We start from the raw sequence: 25,170 nt of genomic DNA on the forward strand, positions 1-25,170 counted from the left end.
TCCACCTCTCCCCCACCCACACTCCATCCGCTCATAACATCCCCTCACTCCCCATCTACGCACCAAAAACCTTAACCCTCTCCTCAATCGGCATAAAAGTCTTCTCCCCGGGCTCCCCCTCCCTCTTCCCAAACACCAACTGAGCGCTCAACTCCCAATCCTTGCTCAATCCCCACTCCTCAGCGACCTTCTGATCGATCAGCGGGTTATAATGCTGCAAGTTTGCGCCCAATCCTTCGGCTTCGAGCGCCGTCCAGACGGCGTACTGGGTCATGCCGTTGGATTGCGAGGCCCAGACGGGGAACTTGTCGGCGTAGAGGGCGAATTTTTGTTGCATGCCTGCGACGGTTGTGCGGTCGTCGAAGAAGAGGACCTGTTTATCTTTATCATCAGTACGGTGCATGACTTTTGAATCAAGTGAGGATATAAAGAGGGTTGGAAGAGGGGTTCGTCTCACTCCGAAACTAGCAAGTGGGGGCAGAAAATATCCTCTTCTTTCACAACCAAGGACACCAACTGAAGAAAAAAGGTAACTCACAGTCCCATAACCCCCCAAGAACCCATTCAGTCTCTGCTCACTCGCAGGCCACGCATCAGCAGGCACAATAGCCTTAATAGCCTCCTTAGCAAACCCCCACAACTTATCATGCTCCCCCCCAAACAACACCACAACCCTCGTACTCTGACTGTTAAAGCTACTCGGCGAATGCTTCAGCACATCCTGCACGATAGCCGTGATCTTGTCGTTGGGGATCGGGGAGGATTTCGAGAGGGCGTAGTAGGTGCGGCGGTTTTTCATGAGGGTTAGGAGGGCTTGGGAGGAGATTGCTGGGGCGGCCATTTTCGGGGAGGTTGATGAGAAGTGGTGTTGGGATTGTTGTTGTTGTTGTTGTTGTTGTAGTAGGGGGGTTGATTGTGGTTTTGGAGGAAGAGGAGTTGAGAGAGATGGTGAAGTGAATATCCAACTCAATCCACGAAGGGAAGCAGCACTCCTTATATCCCCTCCCCACCTGCCCCCCTCCCGAAACCAGAAACTCGCCATCTCCCCACCCAGCAACGAAACCAACAAACTAGCGACAAAAACCCAGAGCGGGACTTGCATTCTTCGTCTTCGTTTCGTCCTCTTTCCTCTTCTTTCTCTTTCTCCTGCTACGAGTAAAGTCCCACAAGAGACCATCTCTCACCCTATCCCAGCAACCGTAGTGGGGTAACCACGGCAGAAAAATGCTCACCGCCCGCTTACATCAGGGGCCTGTCAGCAGGATTGGTGATGATTGGAAATCGGACTTGCGCTGCGTCGGGGTTTTGTCGGGTGGATTGTGCCGGGCTCGTGCGAGACGCGGGGGGCGTGCGAATCGGGGTGAGGTGGGATGGGAGATGTGGTGTGGTGTGTGGTGCCTGCATGAGGGGTGTGGATGGATAAGCTTTTTGTGCAGGATGTGAGGTGAGGTGAGGTGAGGTGAGGTGGTGTGGTGTGGAGGGGTTATTGGTGTGGATTGGGCATTGACTTTAATGGGTTAACGCCGTGCATGAGTGATGCTTTGAAATTGGATTGAATTGAATTGAATTGAATCACTGCACGAAATATGCTGGATTGGTAAATGCTGTATGTCTGTCTGCATTCTCTCCCCTGCTACAATGGACCGCAACTATGTACTCAAGAATATCCAGCAGCTAATCAAGCAAAGACGCCTCGCCCCCATCTAAACCTATGCTCCAACAATTGCTTGTTTGTTGCCCATATGTTTTCCGAATCTAAACGCCATGCAATGCCCTGATCAACGCCATGCCCTGTATCCAAAGTACTATTCACAAGAAAGAAAGCTTCGCACTTAAAAATCCGACTACCAAGTCTCAGCAATGTACTGACCAGCTTCCTTCTTCAAATCCCAAAACTTCTTAGCCTCCTCGCGACCAAGATTTCCCTTCTTCATCGCAACATCGATGAGAGCTCCATCGACACCTTCGCCCATGCCCTGCTTACTACCACAAACGAAGACTCGACCATCGAGACTATTGATGATGAACCAGACCAGATCTGCTTGTGCAATAACCTCGTCTTGAACATACTTGTTATTCCCACTACTCTTCCGACTCTGAACAACCTTCTTGACCTCGCTCTCGTGAACACCCCATTCTCCACTATACAGCTCATCGTACAGAGAATCACGCACACCTTGAAGAACCCAAATCTTATTCGCACAGTTGGCGTTGCGGAGACGTCGTTGCATGAAACCTCGGAATGGAGCCACGCCTACACCGGCACCGATCAAGAGCATAGGACCATCAGCGACATGTTCTCTAGCTAGAGGATTGGCCATCAAGCCCTTGAACATAGGGACGCGGAGATCGATCTTCTCTCCCTTGGCTTCAGCTTCGATGTACTTTCTTGCTTGACGCTCGAAGAAGCCGGAACCGACACCGGTTCGTGGACCACCGCGCCAATTGGGGGTTTCGTGGACGGTGACTGCGATTTCGATGAGGCGGGAACAGCCAGCGGCTGGGACGCAGGATTCGTGGGGGTCGTTTGACAGAGAGTAGAATCGTGGCATAAGAGGTTGGAGATTGGAGAGGAGGTCATCAAGAGGTGGCTTCGAGGAGGGGAAAGCGTGTAAAAGTTGATTGACGGTGACATGTGGTCCGGTTCTGAAATCACAGAAAACACCCTGTCCTTCTCCACTGCACAGGTACAACAGAACCTTCTTTTCGTTCAAATCCGTAGCATATTCTGCAAGTACTCGTAGAAGAGGCTTGGTAGGAGCATATGATTGGATATCGCTGCACCAGGTCAAGAGTGCTCGACGTGTTGTGACCAATTCTCTAGCCTTCTCATCGCCCCAGACAGTAGGCCAGCGTCCGCCATCAGTCTTCAGCAGAATCTCACGGTCGCGTAGAAATCGTGGGATGGAGAGTAGATCCATGAGCTCATCGACAGCTGACTCTTCATTGGGAGCAGAGACACCAATTGCCCCGCCCACCTTGAAGTCCACGCCCAACTCCTCAGGGTAGTCGGTGACATCGAGGTCGAAATGGAAAGTTCTCTTCTCAGCACCCGGTCTGGTGAGTTCGCGGGCAGAGAAGATCTTCGCAGAGTAGACGTGGTATGGAGGATGAGGTTGGACGAAGCTCGGAGGGTGGATCTTAGTATCGATTTCGTGATGCTCGCTCGTAAGGTGGGGTGTGAAGTCAATGGAATCGTTATTCGGGACCTCAATTGTAGACTCCTCCTTCGTCTCGCCCATAGAAATCGCAGAGTCGGTCGAAGAAGTTTCAGTGGCACCCTTCTTGATCTGCTCCAGGTGTACCGTCTTTGGGGGCATTCCCGGGATATTCGACAGCGTAGTCGGAATTGGCCCAATGTTCAATTGCAGAGCACGATACGCATCGTTGTCTGGCAGAGGAACGCGCTCGAATGTAAGGCCGTCGCTCTTAGTGATTGCCATCATGCAACCCCCGCCGCAGCACTTCTCAATCAGCTTGGTGCCGGACTCGCCAATGAGTCTCTGGACATCGGCAGCATTTTGCGAGATCAATTTTGTAGATGCGCGACGAGGTCTGGGAGGTTCTTCGGTTTCATCGGCGGATGAAGAGGAGGAGTAGGTCAGAGAGGGGACGGAGGATCGTGGAGAAGGCTCTTCAGGGATGCAGTGGGAAGTTGTGTGCGTGCGGATAGCTACAGGTCGCGACATTGTGATGATGGTTCGAATGGATCGTCGAAGCATGTACCGGAGTGACGGATGGTGGAAAGTACAAAAAGAAATCGACGAAGACGATGATTGTTATCGCATCGAGATGAATATGTTTACTCGTGGTCGTTGGGGCACGGCTAGTAAATCGTAAGTGGTAGAGGGGAGAGGAAGCGTCTTTTCGTCTTTTCGTGGTAAAAGTCAGCGATGACTTGATTATTATGAGATGAGAACGGTGGCGGCGGATCTTTTTAATCGCGTCGCTTGCCGCACAGCACAGCACAGCGAAATCGGTCAGAGCCGAGGAAGTCGTTGAGCCGTCCAGTCCAGTCCAGTCCCACCTTGCACTTTTTTCGCACACCGGGGAACACAGAAAACAATAGCCAAGAGATTGAGATACGACCACCACGACGCGGCTCTGATGAATTGTGGGATCAAAGAAGCTTGGATGTTTGCGCTTTTACTACAGTAGGAACAAGGAAATGGGTACTTCTCAGAATAGGAGAGTTGAAATAGGAGACTCAATTGTTTGCCTCTCTTGTCCACATATCAATTACGTAGCCCACCTCATCATCATCATCATCCCTACGCAGTATGATCATTCCTGCAAATAGCAGTTCGATCAACGCTGCAATGGCTGCCCTTCAACGCAATTCATCCAATTCCCAGCCCATCCTTCCCCGGCCTGCAGCCTGAGGTCCCCCCGATCCCTCCTCGGAAACAAAGAATCGCACCACCTCATCTCGCAGATGAGCACATCTCTACCAAACATCGCGCAAGAAAGATGGCTTTTCCACCCGTTCCTTTCCCGTCTCTTTCGTATCTCTTCTCTTCTCTTCTCTTCTCTTCTCATCCATCCATCCGATCCGGAACTCATTGCACAGAAGCACAAGCAGGACAAATCATCGGAACTCGTGTCCCTCACCGTTTCACCCCCAAAGACAAAAAAGTCCACTTCCAAGGATATAAGGATGGGACAAGGATCCTCCAAGCCCGACCCGGTGCACAAATCTTATCTGATGATCTGATGTCCCACCTGCACCCACATGAAGAAAAAGGGGAAATCTGTCTTTCTTCTTTCTGTTTCCGACAACGGCCTCGTTGCATATGCAATATGCAATATGCAATATGCAGAGATGACTACTATTATTTTTCTGCTCGGCCGTGATTTGCTTTTGCTATCTCTCTGCAGGAAGAGGTGCTTGGGGAGATGTCCGATGGGGATGAATGCTCGGCCGGGTTAGAAAGTCGGTAAGTGGGGTGGTACAGAAAGTGGGAGAAGACATTTCCGGGGGTCGCCGACTCGCTGTTCCGTCTTTACCTTCTCCCTCTCACAAGTCCGCGTACAATTTTGTTCTCACCCGGGCTTTTACAGGGAAAGAAAAGTGAGGACAAGGATGTCAGCAAACTCGGAAACAGCCAAGGAAACCCAACGGAGTCAGGACGCACTTCCGGTTGGGAGGAGAAATGTGGAGCAATAATCTTATCTGATCATCTAGATCCTTGGTTTTTTTTTTTTTTTTTCCTTTCCTTGCTTTTTGGGGGCTGGAGCGAGGTGGACATTTGCTTATCAGATCTTACCAACGAATTATCTTTTTTCTTGATGTCGTGCTGGTCCAATAGTTTGGTTTGGGCAGGGTTTCTTAGGTTTGATTGAGTAAGTAAGATGGACTTGTTCTGACATGAAGCTAAGAGGATGAAAAATCTTATCAGATCTTTGGTGAGAAAAGGGGGTTGCACGTGCGAGCGAGCGGTGAGGAGCGATGCCTTTGTTCAAGGCATGTCAAGAGTTTGAGAGCTTGCTTGTTGGGTGATATTTTGACATCTTGGGAGAAGGAGGGGTGAAGTCAGCTTGTGGGAAGCAAGAAAGTTAGTTTGTGAAATGCAGGTGAGACGATCACGTGCTTTTTACGGCTCTCTTCTCAGGTTTCCTTCAATGACGCAGCTCAGATCATTGCCTACGTGTGAAGCAGATATTGTTACTTTTAGTTCCTATATATCACAGCTTAGTGTTGAGTTGTTGAGTTTTTAATTCGATTGAGATTCAGATTCTCCTGGATTGAAGAAATTCTTCGGATCACGGCGAGGCAGTTTTATTTAAGTTTCACGTCTTAATCGTGCTACCCATGAAGTCAGCGGCAATTCTTGGGCGGCTGTGCGAGAGAGGTATGATATGGAGCAAGTCATTACTTCAAGCCAACAATCTTCAAATCGAGCCGTGCAGATATTTTGTTATCCCAAGTTTGGTCGCTTCACTTCAATTGCAGATGAACAAAACATACTGTTTCCATTGCTTTAATCTCAAGGATCTAGAAAAGTTCATTGGTGAACATTTTGACAACGCATTTGACGGTGAGGTGCCGATGATTTCGTTTCCAGGACCATAGATTGAAGGGCTCAGTCAACTATGGTTTACCTTGCCGTGTTACCGTCAACGAGGGCGCATGTATGAACTAGGAAAGAGGCCGGAGATGAGTAGTCATCAAGGAACGTGCATCGAGAGATTTTTTCGACTTCTAGTCCGATTTGGAAGTGTCTGATGAATGTATTCAGACCTTTGATCACAACTTATTTCTTGGAGGTGAAGATACAGTGGTGATCGAATATGCAAATCTAGGTGCTTTATGCTTTGCTACATAAGACAGAGTGCCTATTCTTGACCCCGCTACCTCTTTTCATACATCACAAGAGTCAGCGATCTAATTGGAATTAAGCCTTAGTTTTAAGATAACACATAGTCCTTTGCAAGAATTCCTACGTCCATTTGCTTACAAGATGATATTTTGGAAAGCAATTAATACGGTACGGCCCATAGAGAAACCCAAGTCCGATCTTGTCTTTCTAAATTTCCCCGACTAAAAGAACGAGAGTTACCATCTCAAAACAAATTCTAAATAAACATTAGACGCTAAGCAAATCGAAATAAAATGCAGAAAAAATGTATGAGAGTATAAGAACTCGTAACATCCAAAGCCAAACAGCTAGGAAACATTAGGCCGAAGCACAGAGAGTGTGGTGTTCTAGAGGATGTCAATAGCTATGCCCAGGTGTATGAGGGTGCAAGAGATTGCTTGGTTTCTGTAGACGTTCTGAGTCTTAGATAAAACTCCAGCGCAAGCTAAGTAGTACTGAGAGCAGGCAGTACTTTGGCAGTATTGAGGTGGGCAGCAGTGAGGTGGGCAGCAGTGAGGGCAGTAGTAAGGTGAAGTGTACAAACATAGCTGGGTAAAGTGAGTTGATTCCAATTATTAAGAAACATCTTAGACAAATCCTTCTTTTTCATGAATTGCCAGACACATCTTTGTTTTTCCCCATTTGTATACAGGGTTAGCCGTAATCGTCAATTCTGGTGTGACAAGCTAATAAAGCTTCATTGTACTTGCTATTATCTGGTGAAAACTCGCGAACTAGTACTTTACACTCCCTCAACTTTTGTTTCCATACCTTGCTACATCTCCATCAGTAAAATCCTAGTATGTCGCAATAGAAAGTTCCCGAGTTGCCACCCTGCCAGCAAGACGTAGTCGTCAGTCATGTTGTCTTCTCAGAAAGATCTCTCCAGTCACTTATTCTACAAACCCTCATTATCGTCGTCCTCATAGCTATCAAGCTCCAGCTTTGGATTGCTCCAAGCTCCGGTCAGATTTTTAATGCGCTTCATCTCATGCGCAGCTCTCCACTGGTGCCTAAGTTTAGGACTTCCATTGTGTGCAAAAAGCCACATGCGATTCCAGTTAGCGCCATACGCGTCCTTTGCCTCCTTGTTGCAGTGTCCCTGCATTATGTTATGGCAATCCAGATCGCGTACGGACATGCGGTCGACGATCCGCGTATATTCCAAGTCGTAGGCCTCCCTCACCGTTTTCGGACCTCCAGTTTCTGTGGAATCCCAAGGATACAAGTTCATGCTGGGCCGCTTTAGCCAGTCTATGTAAAGCTCCAAAATACGTGCCTTGCATTTCTTGTTGTGCTTGTAAGATATTTCTTCCTGGTGCTTCTCCAAATAGCTGAAGTACATGCGTGCTACAACCATAAGCTCTGGTATGGCACTTTTACGAGCCTGGAGGATCTCTAAAACACAGGCAGTCTTGACCCCCCTAGAGCATCTGAGGGCCCTCTTACCCATAACGCCACGTGGCAAGGGCCAATTGCCCGGAATCTTGGGCAGACTATCTTCCTTCGTTTCTTGGTACAACCACGTCACTGCCTCCTCATAGTAATCGAAGTCGAGGTCAGGTTCAAATACCCATCCAAGTAACATCAACCGTTGCATCCCCTTCGGGTTTACTATCTCGGGTGCCCACACGTTGGGCGAATCCAGCCTGGAGCTCGAGCCACACTGCCAGCGTCGGAAGTTTCGCTCGGTCCAACCGCCTATCCAGGGCTTGAGCAGGCCTTCACAGCGATACGCCGAACAGAGGATAGCGAGCTCGACTAATAATTCTTGAGAGGGCGTGTCTTTCAATATCTCCTCGAATCTCAAGTGTGCGATTCACAGCAGGATGAGTAGGGCTTCGGTGTTGTCTTCGCGAAACGTGTTTACTCTTTGAAGGGGGTCCAACGGGACTTTCGACGGGTGATCGCTCAACGTTGGACAGAAGATCTTCTTCCATACAGGACTAGCGAGGGCCATAGCTTGCGAAGAGACATGGACGTATGCTGGGGCATTTTTGTAGATTACCACGATCCGGGCGTCTGATGGTGTGAATGTGAATTCGGGTGGGGAAGGGATAGTATCTGCTGGAGAGGAGGAAGCCGTTTTGCGTTTTCGGAGCTCGAGGAAGTGCTTCATGTTGGAAGTTGAAATGTGTAAGGTTGGATGATGGTTCTGGTGATCATAGGTAGGCTGAGATCTTGGGGTACTTTATAGCAGTGGTGGGGTTGATGACTTGCTGGAGAGGGGGACTTGTGAATGTGGAAGGGATTCAGAGGAGTTGATGACTGCAAGAGTATGCTGACTCCTTTGAGTTACTGAGAAGTAATTTGTGAGCCAGCGACTATGAGTGGATACTAATGTTATCTGGTACAGGTATTTTCAGATTTGAATAGCATTGCCAACAATGCCATATTTCATCAGTCTTTCTTCTCTACCTTAGCCTGCCCTAACAGCCCCGAAAGATGCACCACGACCAGCCCAATCAAGCCCTCCAACTCTGCCTCTCCAACTCCTTCCCAAACACCCCATTTCTCACCTCTTCTAAACTCGCTCAGAAATCCATCTTCTTTAATCTCTTTAACATTCCCCTCTGCTCCAAAGATCTTCACTCCCTCCCCACCCCCCTCTCCATTCGCAAACCTAATCCAAGCATCCCTAAGCTCCCCTTGCAACCTTCTTTCTCCCTCTGGATCCTCACAGCTGTCAAAGATTCTCTCATCCCCATGCAAATAAGCCAAATCCAACGAGTGAGCAGGAACACCCTTGAATGGCCCCTCAAATGCATTTTTCTGCTCGAAAGAATATTGGTTTACCTTGACCCCGGATTTCTGAGCGTGGAGGGAGAATACTCGTTGAGGGTTATACCAACATGCATCTTCGACAATCTGCAGCAACTTGTCCGCTACTAACTCCGCTTCCGTGGTATCCTCAATTCCATAATTAGCAAAAATATCCCGTACCTTCGACCCAGAAAGAACCGTCTCCAGCGAAGACACAAAAGAAGCCGTCGTAGGCCTCGGATTCACAACAGGAGAAGAAACCATGACCATCTTCACAACCGAACTCTCGTTCCCCGTACACCCCACCAATATCTCCCTCCCCGCAAAATTCCCACCTAACCGCCCCTTCCAGTCCGAAGGGAAGAATACATCATCCATAACAACCATACACCCCATCCCATTCCTAGGATCACTTTTCACGTACGCGGCGATCAGGTCTTGATACGGCACGGCGGCTAGTTCAGCGGCGGTACTGACTCCGAGCGCGGTTTTGGTAGATTCGTAGGTTGAGGAAGCGAAGGGGAGGGAGAGCGGCGTGCTGAAAAGGGCGGTGCCGAGGAGTTGGGATTGTGTTATTGCGCGGTGGAAAAGGGGGCGTTGGAGGGAGTGTAGGTGTGTGAAGATGGCGGCACTGCCGTGGGATTCGCCGTAGAGGGTTAGGTTGGTGGGGGAGCCGCCGAAGGGGGCGATGTTGTGGGTTAGCCAGGTTAGGGATGTGTGCTGGGGTTGTTAATTGGGTTTATGTGCGGGGGAGGGAGAGGGGAGGTACGATGTCTCGTAGTCCTGGGGGTGTTAGTGGCGATGTGGTAGAGGGGAGGGAGGAAGGGAGAAGTACCAAAGTTTGCAGTGTTTTCTTTGCCGTTTACTTGTCTTAACTCTTCGGAGCCTATGTATCCGAATACGGAAAGTCGATAGCTATCCAAGGTCAATCTTCTTTCGTTACGTGGTGGGAGAACTCACTTGATAGCAACAACCACAACTGGCTTCCCAATTTCTACGCTCCGCTTCACAATCCCACCGCCATCACACCACCAATCCGCATTCGAACCTGTAAATCCACCTCCACCGTGCACGTAAACCATTACTGGCAGACCAGCATTTGGTTTAGTATTTGCAGGTACTGTAATATTTAGGTTCAGACATTCGAATTCGTCAAATGTTGAGGGGTCGATGGGAGATGGGATGCCAATGAGAGCTTCTTCCATTCGAGTAGGGAAGAGTGGCTGTGGACATGTTGGTCTGGAATTAAGTTAGTTAGAAGTATCAAGAAAAGTGGAAAGGATGGAGAAGTACCCGTATGAAGTAGCATCGTAGACTGGAGAGAATGCTTCATGGAGGGTTGATTGTCTGAATCGAGTTGGGATATTTGCGTATTTTATTCCTCTGAATTGCCATACTTGGTTCCCAGATGATGAAATGGAGTGTCTGATTCCTTTGAATTCGGTGTTGAGCGTTGTGTGGTGGATAATTGGTTCAGACATAGTTGCGTGTCTCTTGACTTCGTGTTGGGAAGAGGGTCAAGTGATGAGAATATCTATATCCGTCAGAAGGAAAGTCGCCATAGTGGATCAAATACCATATGGTATTACTGATCGAATGCCAACGCCTTGTGGGTAGTATAATAGGGGTAGATGACGTGAGAAGCTCGCCGACGGGACATACCCGAATCGGGTACTCACACAGACCAATCAACGATGAGGTGAGTCGAGCTTTGAGAGATTCGGGAATACCCTGACGGGAATCACCGCTCGTATAGGTTTCTGTGAGGAAGAAGAAGGAGTGATTTGAAAGAGTGGAGCAGACAAGGAATTGGAATGGTTGTAGCCGTGTGCGCGGACACTGGAAATGATTATGTTACCGGTCTACAATAGGTAACGGCGGTGGGCTCGTACAGTCCCCCCCCCTGAAATCGCTCAGACCTCTTGTCAGATCCACTATTATTTCTGGTGCTATTTTATTGCTGTACTCTGAAACTCTTACAGTAAATAAAGTTTGGAGCATTTATGAGTTTCAAGTGCATTTTTAGAGTTGATATTCATAAAGCGGCAAAAATAAAAGCCGAATTTGGTCGCATAATCGAAGTGGTTTCAAATATCCTGGTTTTTTTCTAGGGTATACACTGTAAGTAAACCATGTAAATAATCACTGTTGGAACCAGGTTCTGCAGATTTGCATAGACCTCTTTTCTTGATGCCCTTTTCAAGGCGCAAATAGATACTCTCGAGTCTTCGCTATATGTCGGCTTTAAGGATCTCTGCCTCTACGTCAAACTTGAAAAAGATTCTTGCGGAATCCTTGCTTGATGAAGTTATCTCTTGAGACAATGATTAGGAGGAAAGTTCTGAGTTGGATGGGTAGAGGGAGTAAATTGATGCGAAATGGCATGCGATCATTCTAGAAAGATAGAGGGGTACAATGCGGGGCCGTGCAACAACAGGTCGATTGGAAAAGTAAATCAAACTCAAACATTGAAAGGAAAAAGAAGGTTCAAGGCATAATGAAAAAGCAGATCTAGGCGGCATCGCACAGATGTTTTACCAGTTTTGATGTGGTTAGATGTATGTCGAAGTAAGATGGGTGAAAGCCAGCAAATATGACATGGGCCTAAGAACAAGTCATTGGAGGTCCACCCTCTGTCATCCTTCCCAGGGAATTTAAATCTTGCGGGAGTGTCGGAGAAGGAAGGTACATGCGCTTGAGCGACTTTGTCGGCCGACCTTGTGGAGCTACTCGCGCGGACAAAACTTGGTCACATCCCCCCGCGGGTGACAGACATGTTTCATGTTAGTCGAGCTCTCGAGACCAGTTCTCACTTGTTGGGCTTTACGACATGGATTCAAACAAATCGCGGGGTAGATCTCCATTGCCGTATGGCTGACGGCTTCCACCTTGGAAGACTTGTTCTGAATTATATTGCGGTGATCTTTTCTGTTGCAGACAGAATCGCATTGACAGATTATGTCTGCAGATGGAGTCGCAAGACATGGCAGTATTCAAAGCTAAGCCACCACCTAAGAGAGAAACAATCGGACGTCGATTGTTCTACTGTGCAGCCTTGTCAGTCGCAGCGGCAAGGCAAATCGACCAGGCTTTGCCAAGAAGTGAAAAGGAAAGCAAGCCGTGTGCAGCCTCACTTGAAGCATGCAACAATCTACTCCTCTCAGCGAAGATATCGTAAAGATAATCCTTCCCTAATGTTATTTTGAGTATTGTCGTCGTCCAAGGATGGACGTTGACAATCTTACACTTGCGAGGGAGGAAAGAGCGAGCGCTTGGGCGCTTGCCAAGGCCCGCTCCATCGACGACCTCGAACCTTCAGAACGACAACTCTACGACAATGCCACCCTCGAGAACATATACTATTCCACCAGCAATACCGTCAGAAGCGATGGAGAGAACAGCAAGACTCGAAATGTCATCCGAAAGCTGGGGCCATTGGTTTCTGCCATCCAAAGCTATGGCACTGCCATGGACGCCTTCTCCCAGATAGCCCCGCTCTATCTCAGTCCCATATGGGGATCTATCCGAGTTCTACTGGTGGCTGCAGATGCGCATAAGAAGTTCTATTCAAAGATAGTCGATGTGCTGGAAAGAGTTGGGGATATTCTCCCAAGATTTCGTATGTTCAATCAACGTTGCTTAGCATTTCTGAACTCTCAGCACATGCTGCCTACGATATTCCGAGAACTGACTCGAAAAGGTGATTATGAACGAATATACCATCCACAGAAACACCCACGCCTCACTCAAGCCATTTCGAATGCATATCTCGACATCATAACACTATGTACGAATTTCCGGCAGACAATTCGAGACCATCAAGCTTCCAAAGTTCGCAGAATTTTCAAACCATTGTCGAATAATCTACAGTCCGACGAGGCAATCGAGAAGTTTCGGCAACATAGGCAAAACGTTGAGGATGAAGCCAACTTGTGCCACATGATAGAAGCCTCCGAGGAAAGAGAGACTCGCATGACGCTGTTTGCTGTAGAACGACGACGACGATTACTTGCCCGTTTGTCCAATGTCGATTGCACTCGGAAACATTGCAAACTCAAGAATACACGGCATAAAGGAACGGGCATTTGGCTACCCCAACATCCAGAATATATCAAGTGGGAATCAAATCCCAAGTCAGCAGTCTTGTGCTGTCATGGCATACGTGAGTCTTTAGCATCTAGTATTACTAGAATTTCGAAGCACTCCTTACCAATTCAATTAGAATGAAAGATCGTAAAGCTCTTTTCTCTTTGTTCTTATTTTGCTTTAGTAGTCAAACTAACTGGTAGTAGCTGGATGTGGCAAGTCTGTTCTAGCCTCGACGATCATCGACTCCACGGAAGACAACAAACGTGCCATATTCTACTATTGCGATTATGCCGACAAAAGGACTCTTTTTCCATCAAATGTGTTTGGCACGCTAGCTCGCCAAATCTTGGAGAGACAAGAGACCCTTCCAGAACCTCTCGCACCTACCATTGAACGAGCAGAGCATGATGGTGATCGACTTACAGATCACTCCGAGGCCTTTCGTTTACTTGTACAGTGCATCGAGATTGCAACTCACCCACTCTGCATTGTTCTCGACGGCCTTGATGAATGTACGGAACATTCGCAGAAAATCATCTGTGATGGGCTTCAACATCTTCTGCATCTCGATAATTTGAAATTGAAGGTTTTTATAACAGCTCGAGCAGAGTTAGAATCATCGCTCAAACTCAGGCCATCTATCTCATCATTGAGCATATCAATTTCTTCAGCAACAATAGCTCTGGACATTGGTTCCTATGTCCGAGCATCAACCAGACATCGAATATCCAATGGATCGCTAGTCATGCAAGATCCAAGCCTAGAGGAGTTGATTGTCGACAAACTTGTGAATGGCGCTAAGGGCATGTAAGTTAAATTATTCCTGGCTTTCTGTAATCCCTTTGCTGCCTACTCCACGAGATTGCTCGTGTACTGATTTTTTATCAGGTTTCTGTGGGTAGAGTTCCAGCTCAACGATCTGTGTGATGCCGAATCTGACTGCGGCATCAAAAATGTTCTCGAAAATCTGCCTCGAAGCTTAAGCGAAACTTACGACCGCCTCCTAAGCCGAATTGAAGGACGAGATCGAGCGACCATGATCGAAAGAATGTTCAAGTGGCTCGTGTGTGCTCGCCAACCACTTCGCGTCGAAGAGCTACGCGAAGGAGTGGCCTTCACCATTGACGACCTCGAATGGGATCAAGACAAGATTGTTACGGATCTGAATCGCTTGGTCCGCGCATGCTCCAATCTAGTGGTGATTGATGTAGAGACGCAGATTGTACAGCTATCCCACTATACTGTCGAGCAATATCTTCTTCAGAATGATGCTGCGGCTTTCCATTTTACGCGAGAAGACGCTGAAATTATGGCTGGAGAATTCTGTCTTGCCTATCTGTCATTCTCAAACTTCGAGACAAAAGTTACACCTTACCGGGAAAACACGAATACGAACTTGGTTGCGCTTGGAAGAATTGCCCAAAACAGATTGCTGGTTTCTCCATATCACCCTGGCCAAGCTGCCATCAGAGCGTGGAATAGTATCAGAAAATCTGATGTATCTCCAATCGATTTTGACATGACGGAATACACGAGGAAACGACCCGTAATTCACAAGACATCGGAATTCTCATGTTTACAGTATGTAATCGACAACTGGCTTGTACATACCGGGCCAGTTCTGCAACAAGGAGTCGATCAAGATAATCGCTCCCATAGAATCAACCAATTATTCCGGGACTTGGTTTTACACAAAGAATTGCCATTCGAGTTTCGTCCATGGGCTGGCCACCTCCCTATTGATGACACTCGAGTTCCGAAGGCTCTTTTTGGCTGGGGGCTAATGAAAAATCACTCTTCATTAATCCAATTAGCGCAAAACATTCTATCATCACAACCACCTCCAAGTCAATGGTATCCTTGGTACGATGACAGCATTTTGGGGTGGAGGTCGTTTTATCGTCACAATTGTTTTGATGAGTCTCGGTACAAACACCCAAACGCAGATTGCTTGGAGGATTCTTACGTCTTAGAGACACCAAGCCCCTCCTGGATATTCTCTAAGCTTCTAGCAGCTTGTCGAAAGGGCCACATAGAAGCCGTCAAATCGTCCGGAATAATGGACATGGCAGCGGCTTATGATATGAGCAGTGACCGCTCCCAGCTTCTTCACTATTCCATCGTAGTCGTTGCCATGAACGGACACTTACCTGTTCTTGAGTATTTCTTGCCCCTGTCTGTTGCATCCAGAACAAGTACTAAAATCATGCATGCTGGCTCCGGATACTTTCTGAATGCTTTAGAGTATGGAATATTATCTGGGCACTTGGAGATTGTTCGGGTCCATTCGCTGCGGGGCAGAAGGTTGAGTTGTTTGTTGATAACGATAGCTTCTACTCTCTGATTACCGATGCTTTCCATAGGTTGCAATCCGAGAAGCTGGCAATTCTTTTCCGTCTAGGTTCAGTCTCTTCAAGTGATGACCACGCTATTTTTGCGTTGATCCGAGCCGTCCAAAAGGGCGACTCTGGGGTGGTCGAGACCTTGCTAAGACATGGTGTGAACCCGAACTCCACGGACAAGTCTGGCAGGTCCCCAATTCTTGCAATCACTACATCCAACGTCTCAATTGTTCAAATATTACTCGATCATCACGCGAGTACTGCGATCACGCAATTTGGTATGCCATTGGCAATAGCCGCTGGGCTTGGAAATCTTGCCATGGTTGAGCTTCTTCTCGCTTGCAGTCCAGAAATCTCTGCCGAAAATGTCAATGGCAATTGTTTTCCGGTCATCGGGTATCCTGGAGACGCGGAGGAAAGCCCTCAATTATACATTTTCCCTACTCCACTATATATGGCATGTGCGCAAGGCCATATGGATGTTATGCAGTTGCTGGTCGATCATGGAGCAGATATGTCCCTTCCCAGCCCTCAAGACAGGATCGGTTTGTCACGACACAACGGGAACATTGTGCACACTCTTCAGCCTCCTACTCGACCATTCGATGGATCGGAGTTGTACGTTAACGACATTCAACCATTCGGCGGATCGTACGATTACGACTCTGGCCGTTCGTGGAAGACTCCTTTCGATGCCGCAACCTTCGGTAGAACTGATGACACGCTAAACATTATGCGGGCTCATAGGGCCACAGCCGGACATTCGAGTGTTGTTGAGACATTGCCAATTTTAAGTGTTACAAACTTTGAGATTTGGGAGACGATCTTGCAGCCGAAAGAAGACGTATCCAAGACTGTAATCAACCTTGAATTTCTTTTTGCTGCAGGCCTCGATCTGCGGGCAACAAAAGTTGAAGGCCAGTCATTCATCCTTTGGGTGCTTGATCATGATGTCGAATACATTCGGGCACTGAATCCTGGGCGTTCCAGACTTTTGAAAACACATATTCCACACTTTGTCTCTGCAATATTGGAGCTCCTAGCAATCGACAACCTGAAGATTCACCAGTACTACAAGCTCTTCTTGACCATATTACAGGTCTACGATGTGCTCACGCTGGCTCGTATCCTGTCGGGGATATTGAAGCACAGTAACACCGAAACGGCCAAGGAGTTCCTTTTCAATATATTCCTGCATATTATTCGCAGAATGGATTCTTCTATAGAAGCACTTGATATTGTTACCGCAATTATCAGGGCGACTCGAGCAAATCAAAACCTTGTGACTCGGGGTTTCAGGGTGGCTCGGAAACCTCTCCCAGCATCGCACCAGGAAATAACTAGCCGAAAAAACACAGGGTCGAAATCTGCTCGTGGTGACATCAACGTCTCGCAGCGTATCTCAATAGACTTCCTTCGCAAATACTTCGATGCCCTTTGCTTCGACAGATGTGGAGCGACGCGGCAAGCGCTGACCAATATCATGCTGATCATTAACATGATAGAATGTGACTTGGTCAATTTTCTACTTTTAGTTGATAACGATAATGAACTGGACTCAAGCTCCGGGTTTGAGAGCCTAGAGACGAATCTTGAGACAGAATCTCAATTCAAGACCCATCAAGCTAATGAGGACTTGCTCAATGTACCCGCTGCGGGCCTGGATGAAGTTTGTTCTGATTATGCATAGATACAAAAATCTCACAGCGCAGCGAAGTATCATGGCCCTTGTCTTATTTGAATTGGAGGTCATGATGGAACGATTCTTTTTTCCATGACCAAGCAACTGCAATCATATAGTTCAGCACGATTTCGTTTACTTCTAAGATCGGTAGACCATTCTGCTGTTCTATGTCTAGCATAGTTTCATCATCTTAACTTCCAATCCCGTGAGTACAATTATGTATGCTAATCTCGTCCATGGGACACAGAATCAACTTTCCTAGCCCGATCCCAAACAAGCTCTTCATCAGGCACATGCTTGAAATAAGCAATCAGCTCCTCCTCTTCATACTCCTGCCACTCCTCCACAGGCTTCTCCAATATTCCAGCCTTCCTATCAATATACCCCACCACATAATCCTTGATATTATACCTGCTGTCATACTTCAACCTATTCAATACATCTTTTGCGGGCCTCAACTTTCCCCCCGGAGAGCTGCCCTTGGCAGACGTCTCGCCTCCCATGGCGTGCCGCAGGAATTGCTGCCGGATTTGTTTAGGATTGCTATTTTTGGTTTTCTTGAATGATTCTCCTGTTTTTCTCATTTCTACTTCTGGCTTCTTGTTTTTCAAGGATGTAAGAGCTTCAATGGGAATTTCTGGCTTGAGAGATTGTTGCAGGATAGCATCTCGTGTTACGAATTTCCCTTGCACTTTATCCATTGGGAGTTCGGCACGTATTTGGGTCTCCCATTCTCGCACCAGTTTCCTGGCTTTGGTGATCTCGTTTAATGCAATGACTGGCAGGCCAATTAACCAGTAGCACGTGTACGCTTTATCTGTTCTCGTGTCCGATTCGTCGATAAATCGTCCAGGAAAGAGCTTGGTGTTTTGGGAGTTCAGCTGAGATTTGAGATCTGGTGTCTTTCAGTATTCGTCGCAGAGTGAAAGGGTAGATAAAACTTCACTCTCGTATAGAGCAGCCACTTTTTGTTCGACAATTGCAATCTGAGCGACAATTGCAGAAGTTGAGGTGGCTGTGAAGGACGCCTTCACCCGAATATACCAGTCGTGAATGAAGGTTTCCGCGAGAGCTGAATCAGTTGGAGGAGTATCTTGCGACTCGTTTGAGTAGCTCTGTGACTCAATTTGAGCAGCTGAAGTATCGTCCATGGAGTTGATGCACCAACGTGTGTAATATATTTTTTCGATTTAGTTACAACAAAGCCACCCCACTTTTGCTTAGAAGATCTTTCAGAATTCCAAGCAGTCTTTAAACGGGCTCGTACAAGCACGTCTACTTGTTATACTTGTTCTGTTAGCGTGAAGGATTCATGACTCACGCCGCTCACTATAAAATGCAGTTAGCACATGCCTGTTTCGGAAGAGCAATAGCAATTGAGGGAACCAGTGCCAAGTGTCCGCATAAGCGAGCGGCGCCATTAGCCCCTGGATTCTCGGCTAATTTGGACAGAGCCTCTTCTAGTGGTCCAATGTTGCACACTAGCTTAGCTCAAAAATATATATTCAATGCTCGTGTTGAACTCATTAGTTGGTGAAGCGGGACGTGGATTGAGATGACATCACTTGGGCATTTATGGGATTGAATGGTGTTATGTACTCCATATGGTGGGATCAATCACTTCTAGAATGAGGCATCAAAGGTACAATAAAGCCATGCATTGTCGCCAGCGACTTGATAGTACAAAGCAGCATAGACATCAGCTTCAACGCTCGCAGATACAAGAAAACCATGCTTTGTCGCCAGCGACTTGGTAACTCAAATCAACAAGTAGACAAACGTCAACGCTCGCCGAGATCTTCATCAACCGTTCCAGTCCCGTCAAAAACACTCGTGGTCGAATTATCATCGAATTGCAGTGGAAAATTTCAAAAGTAGGATCCGTTACTCCCCCATACGTCTGCCATAATTCGGGTTAGGCCCCCTCGGCGCAAACGGCCGACCATCACAATATACGAGAGGACTGCCGATTCTATCCATATCTTTGCAGTTACGACATCGTGTATGACCACAGGCGCGGCAATCCTTTCGAGTCATCTCCGGGTCTCTGGTGTTCAGTAATTTCCCGTTATCTGCTCTCAATTTGGGGTCTTTATTGCCTGGGTACCGATTTTGTACGAAGCACTATCAATATTAGCACAGACAAGAGACAAGACTGCTCATCAATAAGAGTGGACGTACCTGACAGCACTCCCAGTAGTAAATGTTTTGGGTATGAGCCTGGATCCGAACTGGATTGGGTTTTGACGATATGGACCTGCTGCAGGGTCTGCTGCTTGAGCCATTGCGAAGTGTTTCTGTGAGAAAGCTTTTTGATTTCTTTGAGTGCTAGTGGTTAGAACAAGTCTGAGAATGTTGTCGACTTGAGTAAATGTATTTGAAGTTGTGTAAAAGCCAGGGTTGATGGTTGTGGATGAAGAATGAAAGTGTTCCTTGGTAGAAACAAGCTAGCGTTTTATAGACCTTTCTCTTTCCATGTTGAATCACATAGTTCGAGACAACCAGTCATTTGTGATTGCCAATGAATAAGAACTCCTTCATATCGTCATTTCGATGAGTGAGCTGAGCCTGGGGCATTAATATGATTCATGGGGCTGTATGATGGATGCTTCAGCTCTTCACGGTGGCGTTATGAATAACACATCTTGGTCCTCAGTGAATGTGGTTTTTTTTTGGCATTGATATACCATGAGGGATGATCTTCGTATCATCAACCATCAGCCTTTGTAACTTTACTTTTTTTTTTGAAAGGTAGTTAGTTTGATAAGGTGTCGCTATACAGAGGGTGGGGTTTGAGCCTACGATTATTCAAGCTGCCGTGATTGAATACCTCTCACGGGCGAGAAAAGATGGTATCATAACCTCAAAGATCTCTAGAATATCTCCGACTGTCGCATCGGCATCTTTGAAGCAAACACCTATTACGAGTCGACGTCCAACGCGTATACATGACGTTCTCGCTGGTGAAGCATAAGCTCGAGACATCGGTCTCTATGGCTATAGAGTTGCTCCTTCCGAGTGAGACATCAACGCTTAGAAATCGTTGGCTACATATTTCATATCCTCGCGGGAGATGAGGATGCCGTTCTTCTAGATAAGATGTTCAAGCTTAGTTGCTTAGCTTGGAGAACTCGAACCTAGCGAGGAAAAAGTTCAGAAGTTGGTGGACAGCGGAAGGTGCCGAATTGGAAATTCAGAGGATTTTGCAAATGGATGACAATATATACGAATACCTGCAGATTATCAGTTCTGTACGTCGACGCTGTCTGTCTTAAGATTTTTGATATTTTCGTAAAGCGTGTGACTTATAGGTCTAGAAATGTTGCAGAAAGTTTTGAGACGTAGGAAGTACACAAGACAGTTCCAACTGCCAGGTACTCTATTAATGCTCAGACTCTATTTCAATCTCGCCTTGGAAATGCCTGCATGTACCCATCGATAGGAAACTTTGTGAAACACAAAGTGATCCTATGCAGCTATTTTAAGCGAGAGAATGCGCTGAGGTATTAAAGTCTAAGCGAATGACAAGGACATTGACCCCATATCTTTGCTTGATCAGATAACCATCTGAACATCGAAGAGGCATTGAATTATCCCTCCATTCGCGGCTCAAAAACCTGCACTCCAAATCCACACGTGACGAACCCCTCACATCCCAGCACGGCCACAATGAACGCACTAAGCCCCGCAATGCACCATTTCAAACCGGTTTCCTGCTCCCGTTTCACCAACTCCCGTTCCGCCTCAATCCTGCAACGAATCGCCCAATTTCCATTCCATAGATATCGATTTCGATCTCGCGAAAAACGCACAATGACGTTGCTGACCGCCGCAAAACCCGTTGCAGGGAGCCCCTGCGTTCCGGGTGCTGAAATCAAGGTAAATCTTAGTGTGAAAGCAGGGAACGAGTAGCGAATTGTTGGTGACGATGCTGCGGGGTGAGGAAGCTTTAAGTATGAGGATGTCCTGCAAAAGTTTTGGGTTGTAGGATATTTTTTTTCTTCTGTTGGAGAATTGATTCCTCGATATCCCGCTAGAAAACACATTCTTGATACGTACGGTGTCGCAATCCTTCGTTCATCATGGCGGACACCCAGCAGCAAGAGAAGACTCAAGAACATACGGCGCGAACTTACGATGGGCCGGACCCGCGCGAGATGCTGCCTCCTAGGCAAGAGGGGTATAGAGCGGCTGCTATTAGAGAGTCGAGGATTAAGGATAGGCCGTATAAGCCTACGAACAGCAGTTTGAGGATCAAGATTGAGCTGGATTTGGAGGTCGAGGTATGCCGATTCCTTCTTTGAGTAAGCGTGAATGGTTGAGGCTGATGCATGTTTGATTTAGGTCGATCTATATGCCAGAGTCAAGGGAGATGTTACGATCGGATTGTTGTGAGAGGGATGCGATGATTGATACGGCGAAACGAGATGCATATCTTTTGTTCCAATGCATGCATGCATGATATCGGTGTGGGCGTTTGGACTTTGGTCTTGGCAGCAAGTTATGATATGAGAGCACAGGGCAATGCAATGGAACGGAGTACTGAATGGAAGCACTTACAGGATTCTCGTTTTCCTGTCAACATGAGATGCATGTGAATGCTGCAGTGGCACTTGAACGCTGACATTACATTTGTGGCAAGTGCTACAAGAATACTTCACACTTTCTACTACATTTCATATAATTGTTACAGCGGCAACAAATCATATCGGAATCAGGGAGGGGTGGAGAACAAGCCAACCAGTGCTGTATTGAGAACAGAATGGCGGGAATGGTATCGAGAAAGGCTGAAAAGAGAGCTAAGACCTCAGGTGTGAGGACTTGTAACCTCCTCGCGAAGAGAAATTTCGGCGATGGAATGATGAAGGTGCCTGTCCTGGCGGAGAGAGATACATCCTTGAGAATTATGGATTTTAGATCTTTTGCGTGCTCATCCTCTGTGGGATGAAGATGTCGGAAGCTGCAGAATGTGTTACTTTTCAGCGTGACTTGCAATTGTAATTTTCGTGTGGGTAGTGCATGCACTAAGTATTATCCTGCGTTCTCGGTTGCATTTTGGATGGATGTACTGCATTTATTTCAAGCTTACTGTCGCTTTCAATATCGTGCTTCGAAGGAAATGGCAGAGTTTGAATCATGGTGTGAAAGTGGGGCAGAGCAGCTATCCATCTCATTCTTCACCTTCCTCCTCTGATCTTGGAGTGGAGGTTCTACTGTTAGATAAAAACCAGAGATTGTGATTTCTAAGATTCTGGAGTAGTGTTCAGGAGCAGATGGGGCTGTCAACTTCTGTGGAAACTCCACCTCTTGGTGGTATTGTATGATTAATATGAAGTGCTTGAATTCTGGCAAATGTCTAACTTCTTGAGGCGGAACTTGCACAAACAGCTCAAATAGAACAGAAAGCACACGAGAATCGCTAGGTCTGGAATCACAGCTGATAAGTAGAACAGGACACATCTGTAGCACGTGATTTTGGATGACCAGGTTGACAATGAAGTCGCAAATTAGAAAACAAGGCTTCTGAACAAAGTTAAACCAATACCTCTGATAGAGATAAAGCAACAGAAGTAACAGACTTAAGCAGGAAAAAAAAGAAATGCTGGATATCACGTGGCAGAGTTGAAAACTCCCCAACTGCAAGACAACAAGCAAAGAAGTCAAGAACTAGAGCACAGGTGTGTTGCGATAGAAGAAACACCAAAATCAATGTTCGACTTCATCTCCCAGAGCCTCCAGGATTTAAGTCCAGGTTGAAGACAACCGGCAATGATGGTGTTCTTATCCTGTGGAAACCAGACTCGAGCAGACGATTCTTGCTGGATATATCATGCCACAGCACAGCTGATAGATTTCGTGCCATTATGGAAACAAGAGGGTCCGATCAGTTGTGGATCTGCGTAGGATTTCCTTTTCGTGATCATTCGATCTCGTGATTTGTCGGCTCACTTTCTCAATACCCGAATCGGCGGTCTGCATTTAATTGACTTCCCGCTTTGGATTGTTGGAGCTGCAAACTCAAACGGAAATTTGATGTTTGTGTGTTGTGTTGATAGAGGAGATAGAAACGTGTCAATGAAACAATAAAGTCGTGAAGGGAGCTTCTTACTGGATTGGGAAAGAAGACTGCTCTTGTGATTAGATGAGCAGCCCCGCGTTCTGTGATTGGCCCTGGTTCTAGCATAGACGCTAAAACACACTAAAAGTAGGCGACTCCACTCGTTACCCCGCATTCCAGGGACCAGCGTAAACTCACGTGAGGGAAATCTGATCATCGTGTGTGACCAAGGAAGTCAGATCCCTCGCACACTCTTCCTCCTCCGTCTCCAATCTACATCAAAAGCATCACTTCCACGTCTCTAAACACTCGATATCAATTCCTCACAGCTTCGCAGCAATCATTCAGTCGCAATCATGGCAACAACCGAGTCCAACCCCATCATCAAGGTGTTAATCACAATGCATCCTGGCATGGACACCATGGATTTTGTTGTCCCCCTCGAGATCTTGTCCCAGGCCAGACACAACCCCGCTGATGATAGTAAGTTGATACTTCAATCCTATTGAGCTTCAATTGTTTAATATCAATCTGTCATTATCCCTCCATTGCATTGCCCCTCGTTTCGAGCTATTTGTGTCAACTTGAAACTGACTCATGCCATCCACAGCTACCAAAGTCTTCCAGATTGCCTTCTGCGCCGAGAAGGAGCACACTGTCTCGACTCAGGGTGCCAGCTTCCGTGCTCACATGGAGTACGACGAAGCCCATTCCCGCCTTGACGAATTCGACATCCTCATCGTTCCTGGCGGCAGAGCCACCGAACTCCTCTGGGACAACGAAGCTGCTGAGAAGAAGCACGAACCTCTCATCGAACCTCTCGCCCTCATCAAGGCATACTCTGATATCCAAGTCAAAGACCCAAAGAAGGAACGTACCCTCTTTGCCGTCTGCACCGGCTCGATGTTCCTTGCTCAGCAGGGCATCCTCAATGGCTTGTCCGCCACCACACACCCCGACTTCTACACACAATTTGAGAACGTCTGCAAGGAGAGTGCTCAGAAGGGTCTCTCGGAGCGTTGTGATCTTATGGAGGAGAGATATGTCGTCAATAACTTGAGATATGATCTAGGCAATTTGGACGAGAACCCATACGTTCGTCGTAAGGCAGATGCTAGACGTCCCTCCGTCATGGCACGAAAGGGTAGTAACGCATGGAAGGAGAGTAATACCCGCCGCGAGAGTATTGCTCGTCGTGCTGAGATCAAGCTCGGTGGCTTGAGAGTGATTACCACGGGTGGGATCACTTGTGCCATGGATGCAAGCTTGTATCTGGTGAGTATCATGGCTAACGAAGAGTGTGCTATTGAGATCGCAAAGGCCATGCAGTATGAGTGGAAGAAGGGAATTGTTGTTGATGGCATTGATATTTGAGGCGTCTGGCGTTGGTAAAAGGGTATTGTGCATTTGCATAGAATACTGCCATTACTGCTAGATGGATAGCTTGGTATGGATTTGGGAGGATAAGTAACTGGGTCATGGATGGAGCTAGATAGCTGCTGTCTTTTCTGCAATCTCATCTCTGCTTTGGAGCATGGAAACAGCTACGGTGCAATATCTCCTGTCTGTGTGATGTGATTTCGATGCTTTGTAAAGCTGGCTCGAATACCACTTCCTGACTTCTGAGTGAAGGACTTCGAGTCGAACAATGGGACTGCACAAAAAAGTAGGACTCAACATCCCAATGTTAATTCGAAGTCAGGACAATGCAGCTGCCAAACGTGCGCAAACATCGCAGACAGCGCAGACAGCGCATGCAGAGCAAATGGCGCTGACTGCGCTGCATCTCATAGTGCCTACATCGTCACCCATTTCTCCCCCTTCTGAAAACAATTCATGAACACCCATTCTTTCTCCTGCAAATATTTTTCTAAA

At 47.1% G+C, this 25,170-nt stretch overlaps 9 protein-coding genes across 9 annotated transcripts; 4 read left to right on the forward strand and 5 right to left on the reverse strand.

The window, feature by feature from the left end:
- Nucleotides 1–55: 55 nt before the first annotated feature.
- Nucleotides 56–841, reverse strand: LY89DRAFT_602008 (Nitroreductase; the record flags this gene model as incomplete). Its single annotated transcript, XM_018210225.1, has 2 exons — nt 56–373; nt 539–841. The coding sequence occupies 2 exons, from the start codon at nt 839–841 to the stop codon at nt 56–58; spliced, it is 621 nt and encodes a 206-aa protein (XP_018061528.1).
- A 1,003-nt stretch (nt 842–1,844) lies between these two features.
- LY89DRAFT_601769 (uncharacterized protein) lies at nt 1,845–3,689 on the reverse strand (the record flags this gene model as incomplete). The annotated part of the gene is made up of 1 exon (XM_018210212.1): nt 1,845–3,689. One exon carries the CDS (start codon nt 3,687–3,689, stop codon nt 1,845–1,847), a length of 1,845 nt encoding a protein of 614 aa, XP_018061529.1.
- Nucleotides 3,690–7,257: 3,568 nt separating this feature from the next.
- On the reverse strand, nt 7,258–8,478 carry LY89DRAFT_789965 (uncharacterized protein; the record flags this gene model as incomplete). The annotated part of the gene is made up of 2 exons (XM_018223315.1): nt 7,258–8,157; nt 8,230–8,478. The coding sequence occupies 2 exons, from the start codon at nt 8,476–8,478 to the stop codon at nt 7,258–7,260; spliced, it is 1,149 nt and encodes a 382-aa protein (XP_018061530.1).
- Nucleotides 8,479–8,759: 281 nt separating this feature from the next.
- LY89DRAFT_789966 (alpha/beta-hydrolase) lies at nt 8,760–10,902 on the reverse strand (the record flags this gene model as incomplete). Its single annotated transcript, XM_018223316.1, has 5 exons — nt 10,416–10,902; nt 10,083–10,361; nt 9,958–10,037; nt 9,892–9,905; nt 8,760–9,842 (listed from the first exon to the last, which is right to left on the reverse strand). The coding sequence occupies exons 1-5, from the start codon at nt 10,601–10,603 to the stop codon at nt 8,760–8,762; spliced, it is 1,644 nt and encodes a 547-aa protein (XP_018061531.1). The 5' UTR covers nt 10,604–10,902.
- A 1,011-nt stretch (nt 10,903–11,913) lies between these two features.
- Nucleotides 11,914–15,694, forward strand: LY89DRAFT_370709 (uncharacterized protein). Its single transcript, XM_018207054.1, has 4 exons — nt 11,914–12,741; nt 12,823–13,284; nt 13,415–14,018; nt 14,100–15,694. The coding sequence occupies exons 1-4, from the start codon at nt 12,348–12,350 to the stop codon at nt 15,553–15,555; spliced, it is 2,916 nt and encodes a 971-aa protein (XP_018061532.1). The 5' UTR covers nt 11,914–12,347; the 3' UTR covers nt 15,556–15,694.
- LY89DRAFT_370779 (uncharacterized protein) lies at nt 15,695–17,378 on the forward strand. The gene is made up of 2 exons (XM_018207055.1): nt 15,695–17,198; nt 17,244–17,378. The coding sequence occupies exons 1-2, from the start codon at nt 15,834–15,836 to the stop codon at nt 17,292–17,294; spliced, it is 1,416 nt and encodes a 471-aa protein (XP_018061533.1). The 5' UTR covers nt 15,695–15,833; the 3' UTR covers nt 17,295–17,378.
- An 83-nt stretch (nt 17,379–17,461) lies between these two features.
- On the reverse strand, nt 17,462–18,388 carry LY89DRAFT_743177 (uncharacterized protein; the record flags this gene model as incomplete). The annotated part of the gene is made up of 2 exons (XM_018220926.1): nt 17,462–18,132; nt 18,184–18,388. 2 exons carry the CDS (start codon nt 18,386–18,388, stop codon nt 17,462–17,464), a joined length of 876 nt encoding a protein of 291 aa, XP_018061534.1.
- Nucleotides 18,389–20,965: 2,577 nt separating this feature from the next.
- LY89DRAFT_691972 (uncharacterized protein) lies at nt 20,966–21,713 on the forward strand. The gene is made up of 2 exons (XM_018216442.1): nt 20,966–21,520; nt 21,582–21,713. The coding sequence occupies exons 1-2, from the start codon at nt 21,320–21,322 to the stop codon at nt 21,630–21,632; spliced, it is 252 nt and encodes an 83-aa protein (XP_018061535.1). The 5' UTR covers nt 20,966–21,319; the 3' UTR covers nt 21,633–21,713.
- Nucleotides 21,714–23,348: 1,635 nt separating this feature from the next.
- On the forward strand, nt 23,349–25,000 carry LY89DRAFT_691973 (ThiJ/PfpI family protein). Its single transcript, XM_018216443.1, has 2 exons — nt 23,349–23,778; nt 23,906–25,000. Exons 1-2 carry the CDS (start codon nt 23,652–23,654, stop codon nt 24,667–24,669), a joined length of 891 nt encoding a protein of 296 aa, XP_018061536.1. The 5' UTR covers nt 23,349–23,651; the 3' UTR covers nt 24,670–25,000.
- Nucleotides 25,001–25,170: the final 170 nt, after the last annotated feature.

Source organism: Mollisia scopiformis, assembly GCF_001500285.1.
Source record: "Mollisia scopiformis unplaced genomic scaffold LY89scaffold_38, whole genome shotgun sequence".
Lineage (NCBI taxonomy): Eukaryota > Fungi > Ascomycota > Leotiomycetes > Helotiales > Mollisiaceae > Mollisia > Mollisia scopiformis.

Excerpts from the sequence above, each read along its gene's own strand:
- LY89DRAFT_691972 (XM_018216442.1), top strand. The coding sequence starts at position 21,320 with ATGGCGGACACCCAGCAGCAAGAGAAGACTCAAGAACATACGGCGCGA. Across the intron at positions 21,521-21,581 it reads AGCTGGATTTGGAGGTCGAG|GTCGATCTATATGCCAGAGT; the intron begins GTATGCCGATTC and ends TGTTTGATTTAG.
- LY89DRAFT_370709 (XM_018207054.1), top strand. The coding sequence starts at position 12,348 with ATGGACGTTGACAATCTTACACTTGCGAGGGAGGAAAGAGCGAGCGCT. Across the intron at positions 12,742-12,822 it reads GGATATTCTCCCAAGATTTC|GTGATTATGAACGAATATAC; the intron begins GTATGTTCAATC and ends TGACTCGAAAAG. Across the intron at positions 14,019-14,099 it reads GTGAATGGCGCTAAGGGCAT|GTTTCTGTGGGTAGAGTTCC; the intron begins GTAAGTTAAATT and ends ATTTTTTATCAG.
- LY89DRAFT_370779 (XM_018207055.1), top strand. The coding sequence starts at position 15,834 with ATGCCATTGGCAATAGCCGCTGGGCTTGGAAATCTTGCCATGGTTGAG. Across the intron at positions 17,199-17,243 it reads CTAATGAGGACTTGCTCAAT|ATACAAAAATCTCACAGCGC; the intron begins GTACCCGCTGCG and ends GATTATGCATAG.
- LY89DRAFT_691973 (XM_018216443.1), top strand. The coding sequence starts at position 23,652 with ATGGCAACAACCGAGTCCAACCCCATCATCAAGGTGTTAATCACAATG. Across the intron at positions 23,779-23,905 it reads ACACAACCCCGCTGATGATA|CTACCAAAGTCTTCCAGATT; the intron begins GTAAGTTGATAC and ends TGCCATCCACAG.